Raw genomic sequence first — 12,493 nt, 5'->3', positions numbered from 1 at the left:
AAAAAAAAAAATTGGTTTGCAGACTTACAATAAAAAATTAAGAAACATTAAATCACCTGTAACACACTAGCAGGCCATGATACTCAGTTTTGACGAAACGCTAGCACATTGGTTAATTAAGACAGGATGGTTCTACTTTTCAGGTTAGAGGAAAGGGAATAAAATGACATTATTTTATTATTAAGAAATTATTAAGAAACACTTAATATCTGGCTCTATTCAAATTCAGAGTCACTTTGCATAGGTTCAAACCAGTATTCACCATGCAGAGAACTAAGCAAGGACAACTGCATTAAGCAGTTAAATTAAGCAAATACACTGGCCTACATTCCCTAGCTATGCTTTTGCTCACCAAATGGAGCACTGGCATGACTGTGTGGCAAAAGCGTCTCAGATGGGGCTAGGTGATTCTGGCTTGTGGGAAAAGGAGGTGCTTTCAATGGCACTGCACAAACACAAGTGTTACTTCCTGGACCCCACCAAGTTCCAGACTCTGCTGTTCCGTAATGTTTGCAAAGCTACCTCATCTGACTTTCTGGGGAACTATTGCTGGAGTTCGTTAACAGTTTCAGCTGGCAATTCCCCTTTCTCACTCCAAACGTGTTTGTTGTCACAAGGCAGTCGAAACATGACGTAGCATTTCTGCATTTTTTCCACCATGTCCCCAGTGTATCTAACTAACTGTCTTTAGGGTTTAATTTAGGTATCGATTGAGTTTCCAGCTTACAGCATAACACTACTTATAGCATGTCAGTTATGTCATCACCATTGATTCACTAAGGTAAAGATTAAGGAAGGCAAACATTCTTTATAGATATTCTCTTCATTATTACAAGTTAGACTGGACAGATCCTACTTTGTTTTTGTTACAACTTTTACTTAGGGAGGGTGAAAATCAAAACAGAGCCCAAAAAGCCTGAAGAGATTAAGCATGCTGCGTGTAAACTCTTGCACAAAGAGTGTAACTGTTGAGCTGTAGCAAGCATTTCTTCTAATGTGGGTGTTATGTATCCAATACAGACAGCCTAGCAACTAAAGGATAGTGCAGAGACACCCAAACTTGCTTCAGGAGATGCAGAAATTAATTTTCAGCATGGTGGCTTCGATATTCATGATGTCTAGTTTACCGTGGTGAGAACTAAAGTGAATATTCTGTGCAGACTCAACTCTCTTTCTACTCAGCAACACAGCCATTGCTAATGCTCTTCATTTTCAAAAGCAGACCTTTATACACTACCAGGCTGAACACTGGAGTTAACACATGCTACTCCTTACTGGGGCCAGACAATGAACAGGAAAGTTAAAATTCTGTCTTATTTTTTCATTTAAACGCGAGTTCATTTACATTTGCACTTTCAATTGTATAAAAACTACTTCCCCTATAGAAATGTCTGCATAGAAGCCCTAAAAATTGGGGGTGGGGGGGTGGGGAAGACATTCACTATAAAAATTAAAAATTGGGGGTGGGGGGGTGGGGAAGACATTCACTTCTATCTTTGATACACAGAGAAGACAGCAGTACCATAACACTCTGTATTTTAGCATTCTGGTGCCGAGAGCGCAAAGAAATTGCCCTCAGGAGTTTGAGTATCACAGATTCATGGCACAGCCCAGGAATAACTCCTCCAAAACTTCTAATGAGGATCTATCCAAACTGGCTTACTTACTCATTTCCCTGCTGACACCACACTGCAAGTTGTTATCGTAAGATAAGATGCCACTTCCTCTTTTTGCTTTCCTTAAAAGCTGGGACCCAAATCCAAGTGTCACCAACAGCCCCACTGGCTCTCCAGTTTCCCGTGAAGGTGTGGAGCATCTCCCCAGGACAAATTAGTCTGCAGCCTTGCAGTTCTGAGTTGTACTGAACCACAAGTCTTGCCCTTCCCTTCTCCCCTTCTGGGTGGGGTCAGGTGAGTGGGTGGGAGAGCTGGCGCTTTGCTAATCTCTGCTGCAAGAAGTGAATAAGCTTTACATCCCTTCATTCAGCTTCTTCATTCTGTGATTCCTAACTGATAGTCACATCTTTGCCACTAATGCAATTCAGTACCAAGCTACTGTTTCAGGCATCAGAAAAGTCTCTTAGAATACCATCAAATACTGTTGTAAGAAGCATTCTGCTTTACTTCCATGCCTTCATTAACACAATGGTCACATGAAAGTTAGTATTTCTGTATCTATAATACTGTGATACACCTGTTTTGAATTATTGCTAGTTAGCTATTACCAATGTAACTGCTCACTAGCACCACTATGCTGCACAAACATGTTGAAGCACGTTCTTTTGATACTCATTTCTTCTTGGAGACTCAGATGTGCCAGACCACTAAGAAATTATGGGAATTGCTCAGTGCATGCTACTGAACACTGTGGTCTCCTTGAAACAACCAGAATAGAACAGATTTAAGAAAAGAAACGACATAGCCTAGAGTCCTTGTTCACGGTGAAAAAGTACATAGAGGAACACATTACTTCCTCAGATGCTCAGATGACTCAAATTAACAGTAGAAACCACCCAGCACAAACATTTACCAAAACTGTTAAAACTGATAATAAGATCTACTGGGGGGAAAAAAAAAAGAAGAGGAAAGATATATATATATATATATATATGTGCGCCAAGTCAATGGGAGCTGTTAGGGGTTTTTTTGGACATTTTAGAAAAGTTTTCAAAGGACAACATAATTAGATTAGTAAATACACTATAGAATATCTTGCAGGAGACTTTAAAATTTTAAAAAAATATTTTTAGTTTCTGTTTCTGAAAAAAATATATCTAAATCACAATTATTTTTGAAAATGGATCTTAAGAATTAAAAAAAAATATGTTATTTCTTACCTATAAATGGTATGGGGAACATACACTTCTCTAATTGGGAATTCCAAAATCTCTTTGTGAGGACGATTACGGTTTTCTGGAAATGGCTTGACTGGTAGTAATTCTGGTGTCAGACAATAACCAAGGTTTTCTGGAGCTGGGGCAATCTCCAGTTTAAGTGTTCCTTTAAAAAAAATCACGAAATCTCAGCAAAAATATAAAAAATAACCAACATATAATAGAACAAAAATGAAAACAATATGTGAGGTTACACAGCAACAGTGCAGAAATAGGAACTGGATCTTTGACTTGAAGACTGCATGAGAATGAAAGCATAGGTGTAGAAAGATACACAGGAAGTAACCTACACACATCCCTACACATCAGGCCAATGTATAGCTCTTTATCTCTATCCTGTACAATTTCGAAGAAACGGGAAAGAAAGAAGGAATGCTATATGCTGGGTTGATGTCCTAGTATCTTTCACACATAAATAATAATAAAATGTCTGGGAGACAAATAAAGGATAAAAGGGCTGCTGTCTAATACAGTTCTCTCTCACTCCCACCACTCAAGATTCTGCTCTGCTTAATCTCTGCCAAAGTAGACACCGCCCACCAGGAAAGCCAGGCTTGCTGTGGTGAGCAGTTAAACAGTTAATACTGGTAACATATACCCAAGTATAACTAGACTTTCAATTTAAATCCTCTGTTGTGATAAGTGAAAACTGGGGAACTCAGACTTGTCATTTCTGGCAATCAGCTAAAAAGGCAAAAGAGCTTTGCACTCAGTTCATGTTTTTTAAGGTTCCTCTACAACCCAGAAAAGCTTGAGCTGTAATTTATGTAAAAAGAAAAAATAAGCTGGTCAGGTTTTTGACAGTAGCCAAACACTATCTCTGCTTCTCTACTGTGTTAGCTAACACTGACCCAAATACCCAAATAAGATGGAATGTGTACACATTTCAATCTCCCTCTGTAAAATGTAAGCCATTTAAAAACACTGCAGGGAAATAGCAAGGATCTTAGAAATCTGTTTTAAAGCACTGTCTTCAAACAGTTTGAATAATAACAAAAGACATCCAGTAGATACACTGTAAATTAGGGAGGAAAGCAAATAATTTTAGAATATCAAGCTAAATATAAATCTCTGTACTCACTCATACAGAAAAAAACTCAAAAGCATCTGTGGTCAGGTAGACACTGGGAACCGAAGAAGTTCCACAATAGCAGATACTATAGACTTAAAACCCATTAATTATATTTTGGGGTTGGAATTTACAGAACAATTTAGGGGTGAAAAGTACATATATCCTTTTCCATCCAAAATGAATTATGTACCTGGTAAAGTCTTAATTCTTCTCTGCAAGGAAGATGATCTTTTGAAATCCGCTAAAAATTTGAACAGATCTTCATCACTGAGCCTGTCTCCTTCCTACCAGAAGAAAGACAAAAATCAGTACCTGTGTAACAATACTCCATAACACTGATAAAAGCTTCTGAGCAAACCATGTCCTTGAGGCATGCAAAAGCAAGTGGGTTACTGGCTACTTGACAGCAGTTATCTTCTGTCCCCACATGAACATCACTGGTAACTTTTCCCAACGCAGTTCACATTACATAGATGAAAAATGTCTTAGGCAATCAGAAATAAAGAATATCCAGTACCTGTTTGAAGAAGGTGCTGAGGGTCAGAGAGATTGTTTTGAAGTTTGATATTGGATAGTTGTCCTCTGAGCTGAGACTTCTCTCCGAAAGTCTTCTTGCCTGTAGCAGTGTTGCTCTCTTGTCACTAGTGGATCCTTTCCCTTCAAAGGGAAATTAAATGAAACATCAACTTGCTTTGTGTTGCTTCAGTACAAAGACAATAGAATACACTAGAATACACTAGAAATCCATAACTTCCCAGCAACATCAGAGGATAGAGTATCTAAAACATTCCACTACTTTTATTTCAGACTATGTGAAATAGTGGAATGCCAGGACACACTTAGTGAAGTGACATTATTTCTGCTGCAGAGCACAAGCTTATTCAAATTTTTAGTTCATGGGTTATAAAGCATATTTGCCAATGTTGTTGACCAATGGTCCTGTATACTCTAGAAACTGAGGTAATATGTATTTTGATTGCCCTGTATTTCAGACGAACTCCATATGGCAAGGGAGTTTTACTTCTACAAAGCCAGTTTTCAGCCAAAATTGGGCTTAAAACATGGAATAATATTTAGCATAGACAACTACCGTTTAAACCTTCAGCCTCAGGTATTTCTCGTTCAAGTGTTGAAAGGTTGAAGAAATTAGTTAGGCTTATGGGAATCCAGGCAAATGGCATTCTGTATTTCCCCAACCGCTGACAAAAGGATTCAGCTTGGACTTTCAGTTTTTCAATCTTTTCTTTTGTCTAAGACAAAGAAAATAATGACTGTTTAAAAAGCAATCAGTTATTTTAATGCTAGTATAGATAAAAAATGAAAATTACATATTTACAGTTCAGTAAACAATTTGCATTCTTATCTCTCGTGTTTTCTTGCTACATCACTGTCAGGATCATAGCTGTTTTGATTTGTACATTCACTTCTCACTTCTTTTCAATGAGTTTATTTTCATTATAGAAAAGGAGAACACAGATCTTTTTGCAGTGACCCTCAAGCCCAGCATGAACTATCACCATGAAACATTAGCAGGTTCTACTTCCTTCATCAGATACAGAAACAATATTCTGCTGAAAGCAATATTCTGAAGGTGAGAGACATGTGGAAGTCCAGCAAACATTGTCAGTCTGCTCCAGGGAGGTAAATGACCATGAATTCCTTGAACAGAGCTCATGTTATCTATGGACGACAGCACTGAACTGGCCGTGTACACACTACAACGGGTTGTTTGCCTTCTACTTCCTTCATCAGATACAGAAACAATATTCTGCTGAAAGCAATATTCTGAAGGTGAGAGACATGTGGAAGTCCAGCAAACATTGTCAGTCTGCTCCAGGGAGGTAAATGACCATGAATTCCTTGAACAGAGCTCATGTTATCTATGGACGACAGCACTGAACTGGCCGTGTACACACTACAACAGGTTGTTTGCTCATCCAAATCAGTAACATGTCTCTGAGGTACAAATATTTCTGCTAACTCCACATTGCATTGTCATCTCCTTTGCTCACCCCTATCTGCTTCATGACTCAAGACTTTGTCAGTATTGATTTCCAAAAGGGTCAATAATGAAAGTGCACCTTGCATTATCATGCACCAGACTGCTTGCACCATGGATGCACCAGCTGGCTTCCTCCCCAATGATGTTGGGATTCTGTCCTATTCCAAAGGGTCTGCTCTTTCTCTGTTTTTTTCTTGTGCATGCATTTTTTGATCTAAACACTCTTTATAGTTATTTACTTACCTTGCCAGCCTCACTTTCTTTAAGAACCATGTAGGGTTCTGCACAGTCTCCGATTTCTCCTTGCTGAAGCACTTTTTCTATCTACAAAAAGCAGTAAAATAAGACACTCACAAAGAAAAAATATTACCCAAATAGTAACACGTTGCTTCTCTAGCAATATGAAAGAGCGCACCCAAATGCACAATATAGAATTCTTAAAACTGTCTTTATGGAGTAACTGATATTAAACCTTCTCCTAGTTTTCCATCTGGTTTGTTGGAAAGCAGAAAATACATATGTGACAACACTGTCAATCAGTGTTGTCTATGCATTTTCACTGAAATTAGGAAAATTAACATATTCCAAATGAAGTGGTTCAGGCTAACTCAGTTTCAGAATTAAATAAACAAAATGATGCAAAGTGCACTAACCCAAAGCCAAAAAACCTCCACAGAATGTAATTAAAATTTTAAAAAATGGCTTATTTAATTTTACTTTAAATTTCCCTTAGGCAGAGATAGGAAATTCTAAATAGTAGAACTAGAACACAGGGTATCAATATAACTTCTTAGCTTGGGAGTGGACCAGTGGACACCTGCACATATACTATCAAAAACTATCAGAATTCATCTCAGCTACAGGAAACTCATGTTTGTCAGCTACATGAACTCAGACAACAGGCGCAGACAGGAACAGGAAGAACGGAGTTGAAGTAGCACTGTAACATACCTTTATTACTAGGTATATATCCGATGAGGGATAAGTGACAGAAAATACTGCAGATCTTGCCTGAGTAGACAAGTCAATGGAGGGTGTATGAGAACGCAAGAATCCTCTTAATGAATCAGGGTTGAGGTCACAATGAAAATTTTCTGAGATCTTGAAAAGAAAAAGAATTAAAATGTATTGCAAAGCAAAAGTTTTAAAATAAGTCAAAAGTAGTAACTCGAACTACAAAATAAACAATTGCAAGCATGTGACTTTGACTGAATAAAAAGAATCCTGGATCAGAGTGCATGTGTGAAAAAGTTGCATGTTTTTTGTAAGTTTTCCTAAATTATTACTCCAGAGATAAAAACCCAAACCACCTGAACAAAAATACTGTATGCGCACTTACTTACTTTTTTTCTTTCTTTTATATCATAGAGAGCTATGCATGCAAACAAAGGTTCGATCTCTATATCAAACCTGTTAAGGAAAGACACACAGGACATTGATTAATACTGCACTCTTATGACTCTGCATAATAAAAAAATGAAAGGGCTATATTTCAACTGACACACAATATTTAGTTCCAGACCTTAGCTCTCTCAAAGCCTGGAGGATTTTTTTATTAGTGCATTTTGTTAGATGATTTGAAGAGGAAAAGAAGGGCAGTAAACTGCACACAATGTATTTTCTAAATTTGTCAGAAAGGTGGTCTCAGATATCAGTTAAAAACGATCATACCTTTCTTGAATTTGTTTTCCATTTATCAAGTCCAGTAGCATGTACAGAGACCAATCTAGTTTGTTGGAAATACATAATTTGGGCTCATTCCCAACTCCTTTTCACCCTGACGAGTTAAAGACTTCTGTAATGATGGATAGAAATAGTCCTCTGCTACACTAAGACAGAACAAGCAAGCATGTAAACACTTGCTGAACAGGACAGCTGAAGAGGTGTAGCAGGGTCAGCAGCAGTACACTGGTATGAACTGAGAAATGGTGAGCGAGGCTCGTGAACGGTACTTACTTCAGAGTCTGCAGCTTCACCAAAATCCTGTTGCCCAGATGTTCCTTTGGGCGATCCGGCACCGGCCGTATCTCCACTGCATCTTCCTATCATTAAACAGTTATTCTAGTCATACTCAATTAAAACAACTGTAAATTTACATACTTATGTAAAACCTTTATGTGACGTTAACTGGGCCACTGCTACAGACTAGCACCTTCCCCGACTCAGCAGGCATTTCATCTCCTCAGAGATGAAAGAAAATTGATTTGTATTTCTGAATATTTACACTTCTGGCCCCTAAGCAAGAATTACAGCGAAAGGTAACACCCTGACACAACCCTGTCACCAGCACAGGGCTTGACCCGCACCGAGGGGGGTGTAACAAAGTCTCAGGCAACACCATGAGTCCGAGTACAACCCCCTGAATGCACGTTCAAGACAGCTGACAGGACCCCACGGTGATGTGCCTTCACTATGTTATTATCCAAAGGAGACACGTATCCAGGCCACAAACCCTGTTTTTTGACCGCGGTGCAGCTTTAACCTTAAACATGCTGGGACAGCCAGCTCGGGAAGGCTTGTGGGCCAGTCAGCCTCTGAGCTCACCTCATCCACGGAGGGGTAGAGGGCGAGGAGCTCGGCGTGCCTGTTGGTGCGCCGCGCCTCCTCGTTCTGCCTCTCAAACTCCTCGGCGCTGACATGCCGCAGCAGGTTTTCCAGGCGGGGGTCCGGCTGCAGGCTGCGCAGGTCGAAGTCAGAGGAGGCGAGGGTCGTCCGCGAGGCCTCCTCGGGGAGCGCGTAGACGTGTCGGGGTCCTGCCTGTTGGAAAACAACAAAATGGCGAGCTGTGGCTTGGACACTCGGGTGTCATGAAACGTGTCTTGCTTGTCTGGCAGAGAGGGCCTTAACGCCACCTCTGCCATGAGGCCTAATGGCAAGCACAGCTCTCAGCTTGACGCCATTACAGAGATCCTAGGATGCTTCCTTTGAGGAAAGCTGCTATATTTGATCGCTTTTCCAAAGTGAAGAAAACGTACCTGAAAGTTTGCATCGCTGGAATCCAATGTTTCCGATTCAAATGTTTGTTTTTGAAGCGTCTTGTGAAAATCTTTTCGGGATCCCTTGTTTTTCAGGCTACAAGTATCTGAATTCCCTTGGTTCCTTTCACAGAGAAGCCCGAGCAAGTCAGCACAGCACGAGGAGGAGTTAAGGGAAAATGAAACAGTAATGACAAATTTAGAAAATATTAAGCAACTGGAAACATTATTGTGCAAAAGGGCAGCGTAGCACAGCTTTTATGCAAAAATGTGACATTTCACAACATTTAATTGTTTTATCACACCACTGCAACTCTATCATGTATATTAAGAATTCTTTTAAAAGAGCAAAAATTCGTTCAGATCACTTTTGCACAGACTGTGAGCCTGAGACAGTAGCAAAACCTGACCTAGGTACAAATTCAGCTCTGAGCTCCTCATCAGACACGGTGATTATTTCAGTGACCTTAAGAACATGGATTGGGATTGCTTATCTCTTGGCTGGCTCTTTCCTCCTGCAATTATACATCAATGAGCTTACTGCTCTTGTCCTGGACCTAACTGGTATCCCAAGTTAATCCCATACAACAATCTACACCTTTCAAACAGTGCCTGTTTTTGAAGAGGGCTATTGCTATGGCACAGCGTAACCCCCTCTGCAAGCAACTTCCCAAAATTTTGCAGCAAGGTACCAATTTCAAGTTACATTTTTGTGGCAGATGGAAAAAACCAGCAGATACCCTGAAAAAAGATACCAGACGCATCCAGAGCTCGATTTCTTCCACTGTAGTATGCAATTTGTTAAATCCTGTGATGGTCTTTTTGCAAACAGCCTCCTTAGTTACAGTATCCTGCTTCATTCATTTTCCTTTCCGTAACACTCCCAAAGCAATGTCTAAACATCTGAGTACTTTCATAAAGATGCCACGACAAGCAATTATTGATCAGGGAGACACCTTTTTATTACATTTTGGGAGTAACTTAATTATATGCTCTGATGTGTTTTAATTTTAATTGTTTGCATTTTAATTGTTTACCAGTTCACTGCAAATGAAAACTGAAGTCATAAAAGAGACAATCCCAGCTCTCCTTGGATGTGACCTTGTTTTGGAACCACCTTAATCATCCAGAATGAAAGACATAAATTCTGCACGAGTTGAGTTTAAGACATTTCAGCATCCAAAAGAGGTTTTGTTGATTATTTTTTTCACTACCTCTGGTGGCAAACAAGTGATTAATGGAGAGATTTATGTACCTGAGATCACACTTTTCCTGTGGTGTACAAGCTATACTAGAGATGCCTTTCCCTAAAGTATTCCTGGAAAATTTATTTATATTGTTTATTTATTTTGAAAAGCATGGTAACAATTAAAACTCACCAAGAGGCAAACCCTGCTTTTAGCGCACATGTCAATTTAATGGCCACACACTGAATTAAGAAAATGGGATGAGGAAAAGGAAGAAAGGACAACTGAAAGGAGAAACTGACAGGCACAGGAACAAGCCTCCAATTCAGCCTGTGGCAAAAACACATGGACCCCTCAGCTGTGTTCAGTCCCTCTGTCACATACCTCTCTGCCCTGGGGCACGAGGACCACCTCTGCTTATGCCACCCACTGAAGACTCTTCAATCTCCTGTTCTGAACCTTCACATCCATGAATGCATGAAAGTCATTTACACACTCCTCTCATCCATAGCTCACCAGACCATATGTTCAGCAACCTGTCCTATGAATCTTTGTCTCTCAAGTAGGCAACTACAGTTTTTCCAGACTTTCTCAAAACAATGCAAAGCTTTCTACAGCTACGTTTTCTCACTTCCCTCTTGATGTCTCTTCTTCCTCTCGTATCTGTTTTGAGAATGGTGTCCAAGCATAACACGAGACTCCCAATAACAATCTATCACTGGTTTATGTGACACTGCAGCGTCTTTTATGCTGTCTTGTTCTTAGCAATTTTTAATAACTTGCTTGCTTTGTTAGCCACAGCCATCAAAGCTCAGCTCTCTGGCAGGGCCCTTCATCATGTTTACCACAGACTCAACTGCTCAATAAAGTTTTTGAATGCAAATTTGTCTTACCTGAATGAATGAAATAGTAAAACACATGACAAATCTTTTCACGCATGTGTATTTCTACGGCTCCATTCACATTTCTACAAGCACACGTTAAGTGCAAAAATAGCTATGATGTTCAATTTTTCACCTCATCTACTTTACTGCTCACTCCCCACTTGTGTGCACAGACAAAGCTGCACGCTGGCTCTTTACAGCGCACTCAGAACAACACTGCGTGAAAGAGCTAGCGCCCGTGCTCTGAGCGGTGCAGGTGGAGAGCCTGCAAAACCCGCTAGCTTATTTTTAGTGACTCACTGTGGAACAGTTCTGAGAACTCAATCAATTTCATCAGCACCCCCGGAGGAAGTCTCTTAATAACCCTCAGCGGCTGCTCCGTCCCTGCACAAGCTGCACAATTAAATAATGCAATTCCTTTACAATCACCAGGAGTCAACCCATAACTCACTGACTGCTGATGTACATCAGGTCAGAAGAAGAAAGTATCGAGGGCGGGCAAAGGGGCACAACAAAATGGCAGCACGTGTGCCAGCACTCTACCATCAGCTGCTACTACTGCTTCTCAAGAACAGGGCGTGAGCGCAGGAGGGGATGAACAGGAAGCGGCACAGAAAAACAGAGCTCCAAAAGCCTCCTTCTGAAGAACAGGAGAGTTCCCTTCACATTTAATACATGGAATGAAACGAAACGAAACGAAATGAAATGAAATGATAAAATAAAATAAAGGAAATTAAGTCACTTGTAATGACCATAGGTCCAATTCTGTGTGTTGAATCACACTGACCCCAAATGCAGAAATCACTTACTGATGTAAAATAGTAAAGTTGGATGTTACGCTAATAATCCCATGAATACAACCAATCACTACTGGGAAAGCTCATAATCCTTGGTTCTTTTGCTACTAGCACTCGTTTTCGTTTTCAGACACCATTAGAAATAAGATCATGTTCAATTTTCAGGGCATGGAGGAGAAAATGAAGAGCATACAAATGTAATCTTTATCCCTGTTATCTTTCCTTTTAGTGTGATCAAATAGTAGTAGTATTCCTGATTTAGGTAAATCATCATTACAGACAGTTGATATGAATTTCTTCCCAATTAATTCCCAGAGTGCCTGATATTTAAAAAGCAGATGCAACAATATTTAGCTGTAGCCCACCGGTTCAAACAAAACCATATAGTTATATATACTACTGAAAAGTCAGTTCTTGCCTTCACTCACTGATTCAAATCATTATTCTTTAGGATTACTTATAACAGCATGCGTCTCCTCTCTGACAAATAAGATGCAAGGTATTTTCTATTTTATTTACTTGTATGTAGCTTACTTTCGATTCACAATCAGCCACTCCCGGATATACGTCTGAACACAGTCTCTGACATGCGAGTCCAGTTCAACCCTGGGGAAAAAGCAATGTATTGTAAATATTTTAGTACCTAGGTCATACCTTAAAGGCAAAGAAATTTATCTAAACAT

At 39.7% G+C, this 12,493-nt stretch overlaps 1 protein-coding gene across 1 annotated transcript in view; it reads right to left on the bottom strand.

Moving 5' to 3' along the window:
* The window catches only part of DOCK8 (dedicator of cytokinesis 8), a 105,307-nt gene that overhangs the window by 64,988 nt on the left and 27,826 nt on the right, over window positions 1–12,493 (bottom strand). Inside the window, exons 4-14 of the mRNA XM_009279936.1 lie at window positions 12,345–12,416; window positions 8,943–9,066; window positions 8,512–8,724; window positions 7,924–8,009; window positions 7,311–7,377; window positions 6,919–7,068; window positions 6,211–6,291; window positions 5,053–5,215; window positions 4,483–4,616; window positions 4,156–4,249; window positions 2,837–2,999 (exon numbers count right to left, since the gene is read on the bottom strand). Coding sequence (XP_009278211.1) covers window positions 2,837–2,999; window positions 4,156–4,249; window positions 4,483–4,616; window positions 5,053–5,215; window positions 6,211–6,291; window positions 6,919–7,068; window positions 7,311–7,377; window positions 7,924–8,009; window positions 8,512–8,724; window positions 8,943–9,066; window positions 12,345–12,416 — 1,347 coding nt within the window. The remainder of the gene's footprint in view (window positions 1–2,836; window positions 3,000–4,155; window positions 4,250–4,482; window positions 4,617–5,052; window positions 5,216–6,210; window positions 6,292–6,918; window positions 7,069–7,310; window positions 7,378–7,923; window positions 8,010–8,511; window positions 8,725–8,942; window positions 9,067–12,344; window positions 12,417–12,493) is intronic.

The sequence above is a fragment of the Aptenodytes forsteri genome, unplaced genomic scaffold (genome assembly GCF_000699145.1).
Source record: "Aptenodytes forsteri isolate BGI_AS27 unplaced genomic scaffold, ASM69914v1 Scaffold99, whole genome shotgun sequence".
Lineage (NCBI taxonomy): Eukaryota > Metazoa > Chordata > Aves > Sphenisciformes > Spheniscidae > Aptenodytes > Aptenodytes forsteri.
The sequence above is the reverse complement of the archived record's forward strand: the minus strand, read 5'-3'. Positions and strand labels throughout refer to the sequence as shown.